Here is an 11,386-nt window from a genome sequence, read left to right as displayed (position 1 = left end):
GTGGAAAATGGGTCCTGGATGAAACGAATAAATTTAAGGATAGAATATCAGATGATTTAATAAGGCATGCTAGAAGTTACATTTGTTAAGATCGTGATGTGCTTTATACACTTAAGTTGCATTGAAATTAATCAAACATGAACGGGTTGTTGCAATTTACTTTTTCCATTTTTTTTCTTTTTTCTGTTTTTAACTTTATTTTGTCGCGTCATTTTTGTTTGAACGTTTTGATGTCAGTTTAGTTGTTTATTGGATTTTTTTAGTATGAAGACGGTGATAGTGAATATGGTTATGGCGAAGATGAAGAGCAATGTCTTTTTGGTTATTTAATTCATGGTGCTCATTGTGACAATGTTGATAGTGATAACGGTGATGAAGATGCTGACTGTGATGATGATGGTGATACTAATGGTGACGGTTGATTTTGCTGCTAGTTTTGAAAAGTAGTGTTCATGGAAGAGTTTGATAAGTACAATATGAACTTTAACATACCCTTACCAAATACTTTATTATAATATATTATAATATAGTGTGTGCGCGCCGGGCGGCTTTATGTATATTCTTTATTTTTTTCATAGCTTTTTTTCTTTTTTTTGTATTTTTCATTACTTTTATTTTATAATTAAACAATTATATTAGTGATAGAATCAGCTTATGGACAAGAGGCATTTGGTCTAATGGATGTGTAATATATATAGTCTAGACTTGGGAATGAAACCCATTTCGGACCAGACATGTCCTAGACAGCCCGTGGGTACAAACCAGGTCCAAGTTCCTCTAGATAAACCGTGCCAAGACCCAAAAGCAAAATCGGTTCCACCTCTACCCAGTCAAAACTCAGCCCTGACCCAGCCAAAAACCAAAAAACTCGGCCACTCTGGTTGAAACCCAACCATACCCGAAACTGATTCCTACCCGACCGGTTCTTGACTTTGTTGACAAAACGCAGAACTTGTTTAAAAAAATTGATAGTTTGTACGAAAAGCACAAATGCTTTTAACTGCTTATTAATAATAATGATTTTTACTAGTTTAAACATTAACTTTTACTAGTTCAAACATTGCTTAACGAATAAATTACTTAGAATTTGAATAACAAAGAAAAAATTCAAAGTTGTTCATCAAATAACTAGTTAAAAAATTGCAAGAAAAAATACAATGCGTATTTCTAACCCCCTCGAGCTTCTCTTCTAGTGGCATCGTGGAGCAACTCGATGTCAACTCCGTCTGGCGGCAATTGCACATATCTCACTACTGATCCTCTGATGAAGCAGTTCCTCACAGAAAGCTGCAACCAAATGTAAATGACACGTTTAATATAGAACCAATTTTAAGTGCACAGCCATGAGAATTGCATAAACACGTATAATTGAGCTAGTTAGATAAAGTTGGTGAAAGAACGACACTGAGGCAGGTGCGTGGTATGTTACAAAACCACCTTTAGGATCATAATTACAACAATGTGTACAAGTGTTTATGCAGTTCTCAGTTCTCACAATCCTTTACTTAAAAGCGCTTATGTATTTAATGCTCCTCTATATACATGATGACTCCAGTATTTATAAGTAATAAAAAATACCAGTTGGAGTGTTTTAAAAATTACGGCATCATTATTCATTTCCACCATCATGGATTATGGTTAAACAAAAAAGAAACCTAAATTTAACATCATCAAGGTCAAAAGTAGAGGTCACAAGTCGTGCAGGTCAGGTAACAAGAACTGGGCCAAACGGGTAGCTAGGTACACTTCAAAACGGGTACATTATGCCCAGTCCATTTTCTAGTTAATAATCATTGTGGTAAATATGATGTCATAAATAACACCTTCCCTGTAAACAGGACAATATACGGTTTTTAACACACTATAGATCTAAACCATTAACTACTCCAATCTAAAGGCCCAGACCTATTCCTAGGCTTCTTAGAAAAACTATGTATTCTTACAATAACCCTACACGTATGCATTAAACATACAGCTCCTTTTCACTAGTAGTATATTTGATTCTACCCGTTTAATCTGTTTGATACTTTGATATAAAGCAACGCCGATCAACCAGTCAAACTATATATCTCACAGGGTGTTCATCATATCAATATCAGTTTATTCAGCTATAATATTTGTTTTTCTTATATAGAAACCAAAAGGTGAACCAAATTTGGTAATTCAAAATCGAACCAAAAACCAAATCAGAATTCGGTTTTCTGTTCAACCGAATCAACTCATACCGGAAACAAATATTATTGTGTCAAAGATGCTGTACTTAAAAAATCCCAAATCCCCAATTACAAACCCTAATTTGAGAATTTGGACCTAAATAGCAAAAAAAGAGGCGTACCATGTGAGGAAACTTGTCTTGATCAACAACTCTGGTGTTCTCGAGCTTAATATTAAGATATTGATCGACCGAATGAAGAGTCCCACGTATGGCTAAATCGTTCTTGAGTTCCACGGTCACTTCTCTTCCAACTAAATCCTTAAAGTATGAGAAGAACAACTGCAACAACAACACGAGTGTAAATTCGTCATGGAATTCACATAAGATTTTGAAGATCAAAGAGAGGTGGATCTTTACCATATTTTCTAGGGTTCGTCGTTAGCTCAGATGTAACTAAAAAAATTGAGCAGCCGATAAAATCACCGCTAAAAGTACCATTTGGTGATTTAAATAAAAGTTACGTTAAAAATTACATTTTTATATTCTTATACAATTAAATAATATTTTTTAACATCTTTTTCATTGTTTTTTTTCTTCAACTTGATAACAATGTTAGCAAGTAAGGACTACCGTAGTTACAAAACTCATATATCTGAACCACCTTAGTAATAAATCTCTAACTATTATGATCAAGTTTGTAATTAGTTAAGTTAGGGGATTAATCGTGCATATCAGCAAACCACGTTGACTAACCATGCGGTTAACTCAAAAGATAATAAGTAAATTAATAAGTGTCCGTAATAGACACGCGAAAAAAATAACATAATTAAAACAATGTTTAGTCAGTTGGGAAAACATGGGCGTTGCTGCGGCGAGTCGACATAAATTCGGTCGGAATTGGATAAGTTCGTTGCAGTTCTTGAACTAAGCCCATAAAATAATTTTGTCAAATTAGCATATTTAGGGGTGTTTGGGAGTTGAGATTCCTTGTTATCTCATTTTAACTTATGGCTTACAATATCCTGATTTACAAACACCTTATTAACTTTTTGAAAAGCTAATAAGTTAAAAATGAACCTAAATAAGTAGTCCCAAACACCCCTTCAAGAAAAAAAAACTAATACAATACATACAAAAAAAATAAATTGTGACACAGACCATGTAATATTGATACAACTTTATTGTTGATTAATTATATTTTTTTCTTACACAAAAATGTAATTAAATAAGATCATTAAAAATAATTAAATAATTGTTCATTTTAATCAATTTGAATAAAATTATCAATGTTTTATTTTGATTACATAGTAGTCAATACTTTATTGCGATTGCATAGTTGCATCGTGTATCAAATGTTAAAAGCAACAAGTACATGTCTTCACATCAGTTCTAGATTTGCAATTGGTCATATATTAAAAAGCAAGTTGAGTTCGACACTAGGAATACATACAAATAAACACACAAGCCAAATGACAAAACTAGACGGATTAATGGATGCAATAGTCCCTGCATAGTGCATATCAAGATACAATATATGTATAAAACTCGGCATTCATAAGAGTCAGAAAACAATCAAAACGAGTCTAAACCTTTTATCACAAATACATGAACAATAGTTAACCCAACATTGGTTAACAACTTCTAAATCTAGAACAAACAAGCTCTCTACAGTCACAATCTAGGCTTCACCCTTCTACCATGAACATCACCTCCATCAAGTAAGATCGCATTTGGGTGAGTACATACGGCAAGCGAATGCTCATTGTTTCTAGCCACGTGTTCCAGAAGCTCGGTCAACACATCTGGGCAACTTTCTTTCAAGTAGTCAAACCCGTCGGTCTGCATCACAGCTGATCAACACCAAAAGTTTATCAGTTAGATGGGGAATAAAATGATTTTCATTTAACGGTTATTAACCAAACGAGTTAATAGTAAACATGATCAAAACCAGCCAAGAAAATAACCAATTTGAAAAATGAATATAAACATAGCATGTAAAGCCTAGTAGGTGATTATTGATTGACCAAATAATCGGATTTTTCAAAATAATAGAAATTTTCAATTAAGATTTTCATATAACAGTTATTAACCGAACGGGCTAATAGTAAACATGGTCAAAACCGGTCATGAAAATAACCAGTTTGAGGATGTCTTAAAACATAGCATGTAAAACCTATTAGGCTATTATTTATTGACCAAAATAATCGGAATTTCCAAAATAACAGAAAAATTCAATTAAACACAAAATATATAATATAAATTCGATAAAGTTAAATGTCTATTTTATACTAACATATTGGGGTGGGGGTGGGGGGGGGGAATCGGTCAAAAAAATTGCATTCTAGCGACTACATAACTGTAAAAAAACTATTAGATTTTTTTCTGAACATTAATAACTGGTTGACCAGATTTTTTAAGCAAATAAACGGTTTTCGGCTCATCAGTTCTACAAACTAATGCCCCTAACCGGTCCCTAACCTATGGTTTGTATTGGTTGGAAACCGGTTTCTCAATAACCTGTTTTGAGTGTCATATCAGTTTTGGTTGATAATCGGTTATAATTATTGTCACTGGTAAGTGCAAATTAACCGAAACGACACAACACTCAAACCGGTCATTGAGAAACCGGTTTCAAATCGATACCGAACAATAGGTTAGGGAATAGGGAGTGTTTAGAGGTATTTATTTATTATATACAATAGTAATTACTGTTTTATACAAATAATAGCCTCGATTAGCTCATGAAGCGTTGTCAAGCTCGATGAGTAACTCTTAGGCTCGGATTGGCTTATTAAATGAGCTCGGACTCAAACTCGTTTAAGCTTGGCTAACTTCGAGCTTTTAAAGAGCTGATCTAGAGCAGCTTAAAAGCGGCTCAACTCGTTTACATCTCTAAGCCCAAAGAACAAATATGCTAAAAGTAACCATTAAAGCAGGTCTAAAATTTTCAAGTATATTTAATATTTTCTTATCACAAAATTTTCTTTTACACAAAAAAAAGATATTATATCAGGCTTTAAAAATATACTAAAGTTTCTTTGGTAGGTTTTGTTCGTTATTTACTGTTTTTCATTAATTTTTATCATAAATTATGGCTGGAATCTATCAAAAATACTCTTAACAATGATAAATCATGCTTTTATAACTGTAACAAAACATAATTAATTTACCTCTGAGATTTTCAGGCAAAGCAACAAATTTAAGACACACTGATTTTAACTGGAGACAATGGTGTTGCTCAGCCAATGCTAATGTTGTTGCAACCGTATTGATGGCAACATCTTCACAAAGATTAGATTCACATAACATCAAAAGCCGCTCTAAACCGTACCGATCAGCAGCTGCAAGCAGATGCTGATACATTAATGTTGAAGCCCATTTTGTATTCAGGCCCGTTAACTCTTCTATATCAGGCAGTTTGTCCCAATACATAAAATGAAGCAACGCCTGAAAGGAAAACAAATTTGTAAAATAGCGTTACCAGAACAAAAAGTTTTTGTGTCAAAGTCAATAATAAGTTTGAAAGAATTTGTTCGTTTACCATTAATAGAACAAACGATCGGACACAAACAATTAAACAAGCGGGGTTATCTTGCTCATGTTCATTCGTTAAGAAAAAAGCATGTTCACGTTCGTCTGTTAATAGTATATAAACGAAACATCAAACGAACGTTCGTTTGTTAATAACGTAAACAAACATAAACGAACGAGCATGACTTAACATAGATGAACACGGATAAACAAACATAACTAAGCTAACACAATTTTTTAGAAGTAAAAGTGAACATCAATCTGGTGGACTTAAAAACTTAATAAAACCAGACTGAATTCTGACGGGTGACATTTTGATTTCATAAAATTAGATTAAATTATAATGGGCCTAAAATTTTCTAATGAATATATGAACGAATTTATGCAAACGTAAACGAAGAACATTAAAAAATTTAAATGAAAGAACGAAAAAAAACGAATTTAAATGAACACAGAAATGAGAGGCGTGTTCATGTTCAACAAAAAGTTTTGTTCATGTTCGTTCGTTGATTAATTGAACAAACATAAACGGACTTTCTACCAGTACGGTTCACTGAACGTTCGGTTTGTTGATCCATCAAATTTGCCAGCAATCTATTCGAATTTTATAACTTTCATAAAATAGTCAATATATTTAAAACAAACCTTAAAAACAGGGGCTTCAATGTCTTCAACTTTAATAGATTTAACATTTTGATCTTTCATTGGGCCAAAAAGTTGAGCCCTAAAAACAGGTGACCGGGCAGCAAGAACCAGTTTATGGGCAGCAAATGTTTCTCCGTTAACTTCAAAAGAAACATCAGTCCACTTTCCACTTGCCAGAAGCTGCCCAAAATGCTGCCCTATATCTGATGGTGGTACATGAATAGAGTAGGATTTAGGACCATCTGTGTGAGACTTAACTACCCCAACACAGCAATGAACTTGAAGACAATCATCCTTTAAGTAATCTGATGTTTCTAAAGAGGATCTTCTGAAAAACCGCTTGTAACCCCTGCACCATGTCATAATCAAAAATCCATAATCAGAAAGACCTGTAATTTCAATCAATTTACTAGAGGCGTGAATAAACCCAAAACAACCAAAACTAATATAATCCAACCTAACCAATAACCGATGGGTTGGTTTTGGTTATTCATATTTCCATAACCAACAAAACGAAACCGACCCACAATTAAGTAAAACCACGGTTAACCGATTTATTACGTGATTAGAATATATCTCCATAACCAACAAAACCAAACCAACCCACAAGTTTCAAATGGTAAAACACTTAAAGTCATCATACCCAAATTTCTAATAACAATTTATAAAGTGGTTAAAAATTTTCAAGCCCAAACTTTGAGACCCAATCACATTGTTTTAGGCTATTTTAGTCACCAGCAAACATTCAACAACCAATTCTAGTTCACAGTTAACCAGCCCATAACCAAATCAAATCAACATGTCAAACCAATCAACCATAACCATCGGTTATCATTCTCTGGTTAACCCATAGTTCGGTTATGGTACCCCTACAATTTACACGAAAATGAGACAGTTTTGAGTTTATTATGCTACCAACTGATCAGATGGATCATATTATTATCAGTATGCATGTATTAATATTCCTTCATTATCCGAAACTAACCCTAAATAATAATAATAACTAGGCCACCCAAAACACAACCGCACATAAAGATCAGTCATCTAGCAAAACCGACCCATGTGCACCGCTACAACTTTACATAAAAATGAGACAAGTGGGTTCATTACAGCATCAACAGTATATGGAAATCATAATATTCCTTACCTTACTTCATCAAAACACATAAAGATCATTCATTTATCAAATAACAATAATTTCTTACCACATACTACCCCTGTATTTAAGGGTATAAGGCCCACTCTCCAAGGCTCTACCAAAATGACTATGAACCTTATGCCTCTCATTCCCACTCTGGTCAATCAAAGTCAACTCAAACAACGCCCTAACATCCGACCCATCACTAGCCAACGCAATAAACAACGACACGTAACTGGCGTTATCCTCCGTACTCTTCCCATCCGGGTAGAAATAAACCGCCCACGAGTACCCGCCAACGTTAAACGTATCAGACGCTATGTACTTCCCGATCCCACTGCCCTTGGCTAACGAGTACCCGGCGATCTTGAAATCATGCTCGCCGTTAACGGTTTCCGTGATCGACGTCGATGTCGTCACGGCTGACGTCGGCGAGGATGACGATGGCTTCGACGGCGATACATACGCTCTACCCATCACCGATTGACAGCCAATTTGTTTGATTTTGGTTAGGGGTTTGACGGAGAAGTGAAATTGGAAGGGTGAATTGTGTTAGGGTGTGGAAGATTGTGTGTGATCTGGATGGATTGGGATGAATTGAAGATTTGGGGGAAATTGATGAAATCTAGGGTTTGGGTTGTTGGGGGTCGATATAGATATAGATATATGTATTTCTGTAAATGTGAATGGAAGTAATTGTGGGGTTTAAATAGGCGATGGGTTTCTGCTGCAAATGGAAGGAATTTAATGATTATAGTATTTACAACTGGCTGATTTCATTCAACATACATAAACAAGTGGCTTGGGTTAGGGAAAATAGTAATAAGATGCAACTGGCTTGGGTTGCATTAGAGTTTTACTGGTGTCACTTTCCACGTGTGTATATTTACAAGGGTGTAAAGCGTAAACGAGTCGAGTGGGAGTCAGACTTGTTGTAGACATGGGCTTGGTTTGCTTTAACTTACAAGAGGCTGGTTTGTTTTGAGTTTTACATTTAAAACGGAGCTTAGCTCGTGAGTGGTTTTTAGCTTGACGTAAGCTTGGGACGTTTATTATATATTAATTTTACACGTAACATCTGTGTATTATTCGGTTATTTTTATCATATTTTCGATACTATTGCAAAAACATATACGTAACAAATATGATAAAAATTATATTAATAATAGGACCGTTTAGACTTACACGCCCGCACAAGCTCCATGTTGTGACATTCGTTAATTTCGGGTCTCGTTTGTATTCGTTTTTGTATTTGTTTATTATGTAAACCGACCTGATTTGTAAACCGATGCTTATGTTATAATCAAAATGATGGATTTATGTTACAATATTGTTTCACACTTGTTGGGTCTTGAAAACATCCTATCTTTATTTTTATTTTTATTTATTTATTTATTATTTATTTTTATTTTTTTGTTTTGTGTTTTTGTTTTGATCCATTTTGCATGAAAACTCTTGTGTCTCACACTCATATTTGACCACCAACATTACCCTATATATACACCACCTTTCCTTTTCATTTTCCCTTGCCACAACTCAAAAAAAAAAAAACTCTCTCAAACATCAAAGATTCAAAGTTATCTTCTTAAGTGTTCTTGAAGGTTTTTAGTCTTTCATCTTAATTAGTCTATGTAGCCTTATTAATACTTGTTTATGGTTGTGCAACATATATATAATATACACCCCTTGTTTACCTTTGGTAGTTACTTCTCCGATTCCGGTCGGTGTGGTTTCGAACCTCATAAGGCAAGGCTTTATGGAGGACTTCGTGTCCTTGATATATATACATCTATATAACTTGTTCATACATATTAATCTTGCTTATTTTAGTTTGTTGGTCATGTTTACAAGTTCCATGGTTATGGGTTTTTAAGAGTCTATGTTTCGGTTTGACCGTAAATAGCTCTAAACCGTAAACCGAACTTTGTTACTAGTTTTGTTAAATAATTGTTTAAACATACTTATTGTTAGATCTAAGTTTCTAAAATCATTTTTACAAATTCTATGGTTATGGGTTTGTAGAATCTTACCTCGGTCTTAACCCGAAACACGATCCGAACCGAAAACCGAACTTTTGTTTAAAGACTTTATTGTTAACTTTTGGTTGTAAAACTTAAAGTATTTTTTTTATTTGTACATTATTATACAAGTTCTTTAGTGTTTGGACATGTGGAAACCATCTATGAACTTGTTATGAGATGAAAACTGAACCAAACCGATTCTTACTCGCTTAAGACACACAAGTGTGTTTTTTTTTAGCCATCAAGATTTGTATATTTCTTTAAAAATAGTTACAAATTGATTTTTAAATATTTTCTTAAGTACTTGGAAATGTTGGATCCAACTTGATCTCATAACAAAGTTTGGACCGACAAAACCAAACACTCGCTTAACGTGCGTTGTTAGTTCTAAAACAATGGAACTACATACTTGGTTAAGTCTTATTAAATTTTATTAAGTTATCTCATAACATTCAATATTTTGGAAAGTTGACTTTGGGTTTGACCAATTATCAAGACCCGAACCGACAACCCGAACACTCGATAAAAAAAACCGTTTTAGTATCTTTATTCCAAAGGGATTTGCATTCTTGCATTTTACCCACCTTATTACTTAACATATGTTGAGTAAATATTAAGGTTAGATACTTTAACCCGGTTTCGAGCAAACTTACATTTTTAAAGGGTTATTATTATAAATTCTTAAATAGTCACATTTTAAACCTTGAACTTTAATTATTTACATTTCTCAACATTTATTTTGTTTAAAGACCTTCAAGACAACCTTTCTAAATTCAAGACTTCTTTTCTTTTTAGGCATTGTGCGTTAAACTCGTTGTTCCGACAAATCTCCAAATTATCATCTTTCAAGTTTACTACTTGAAGGTGAGTACTTCATACCCCATTTTCCATCTTTTATTTTGGGGGTGACATTTCATACATATTCAACAAAATGCTTTATATTTGAATATTAAACCACAAACGTAGTTGTATACTTTACCTAAATAATTGCTCGATTTGGTGTTCTATGCTTATTTGCCTATGTGTTTATATTTTTTAGTTGGTGGAACTATAAAATCCTAGACTATTTGGCATCCCCTTATAGCTAGGTGTCGCTAATGTGTTAAACGATATCTATTTATCCAAATTACCACTTTTATTTATCGTTTCGTATGCAAGTTTTGTGGCTATCTTTATTATATACTAATATGATTAAACTTATGAATTGCTCACCAACCTTTGTGTTGACAAACTTTATTTTATGAAATGTTGCAGGTTTGCATCTTGGTTGATTTATGATTGTGAAGAAAACGACATCAAAGACCTTAAGATATTAGTAAAAATGAACAATATCAAATTTGCCATATTTTGTGATATCTTGTTTATGGTTATTTTATGGATAACTGTTATGTGACATTTTCGATGTTGTGAAATGAAACGAGTTTATTAAATAATGTCACTTTAATTAGTGTCATGTGCTTATGGACAATCGTTACACCTCGGCATGTTCCGTCGCCTTTGGTCGGGGTGTAACACATGTCTTCACTCTTCCCACCATGCAATGTTGTAAAAGTAGGTTTACAGGACCGAGTACTCGCTACAAGGTATGTCATCGAGAGGAGTTTCTTTAGCCTGCCTGGTTACTAAGAATCGATCAAATGTGGTCAACCTCAACCAGAATCACATATATTCGGTGAATTTGTGCCGATTTTAACTTAAAAATAAAGCATAATTGGTAATTTTATAATAGTAAAGAACAAATATTATTTTTTTAATTAATGATTAGCAATTTTTGTAACATCTCGGATTTTTTCGTATTTGTTTAAACCGATTCGAGAACGTAATTCGGATCTTTCGAACTATTTAAAAACTTGTATTTATTGGTTTTTAACTTAGTTTAACTAATTTTATAATTTC

General features: G+C 33.6%; 1 protein-coding gene and 1 pseudogene across 2 annotated transcripts; both read right to left on the bottom strand.

Annotated features, from left to right (window-relative positions):
• Window positions 1-1,121: 1,121 nt before the first annotated feature.
• Window positions 1,122-2,575, bottom strand: LOC143625865 (sm-like protein LSM2 pseudogene; annotated as a pseudogene). The gene is made up of 2 exons (XR_013152336.1): window positions 2,336-2,575; window positions 1,122-1,287 (listed from the first exon to the last, which is right to left on the bottom strand). The product of XR_013152336.1 is annotated as a sm-like protein LSM2 pseudogene (transcript).
• Window positions 2,576-3,680: 1,105 nt separating this feature from the next.
• Window positions 3,681-8,135, bottom strand: LOC143625910 (BTB/POZ and MATH domain-containing protein 2-like). The gene is made up of 4 exons (XM_077096127.1): window positions 7,537-8,135; window positions 6,332-6,680; window positions 5,326-5,602; window positions 3,681-4,005 (listed from the first exon to the last, which is right to left on the bottom strand). Exons 1-4 carry the CDS (start codon window positions 7,944-7,946, stop codon window positions 3,827-3,829), a joined length of 1,215 nt encoding a protein of 404 aa, XP_076952242.1. The 5' UTR covers window positions 7,947-8,135; the 3' UTR covers window positions 3,681-3,826.
• Window positions 8,136-11,386: the final 3,251 nt, after the last annotated feature.

The sequence above is a fragment of the Bidens hawaiensis genome, unplaced genomic scaffold (genome assembly GCF_021521415.1).
Source record: "Bidens hawaiensis isolate Kalapana, Puna unplaced genomic scaffold, B.hawaiensis_p1.1 tig00004242_1, whole genome shotgun sequence".
Classification (NCBI taxonomy): Eukaryota; Viridiplantae; Streptophyta; class Magnoliopsida; order Asterales; family Asteraceae; genus Bidens; species Bidens hawaiensis.
Note: the sequence above shows the minus strand (reverse complement) of the source record. Positions and strands in the feature narration are given on the sequence as shown.

Coding starts and splice junctions, on each gene's coding strand:
- LOC143625910 (XM_077096127.1), bottom strand. CDS start 7,946: ATGGGTAGAGCGTATGTATCGCCGTCGAAGCCATCGTCATCCTCGCCG. Junction 6,681..7,536: donor AAATACAGGGGTAGTATGTG/GTAAGAAATTAT, acceptor GACATGGTGCAG/GGGTTACAAGCGGTTTTTCA. Junction 5,603..6,331: donor TTGAAGCCCCTGTTTTTAAG/GTTTGTTTTAAA, acceptor TTTTCCTTTCAG/GCGTTGCTTCATTTTATGTA.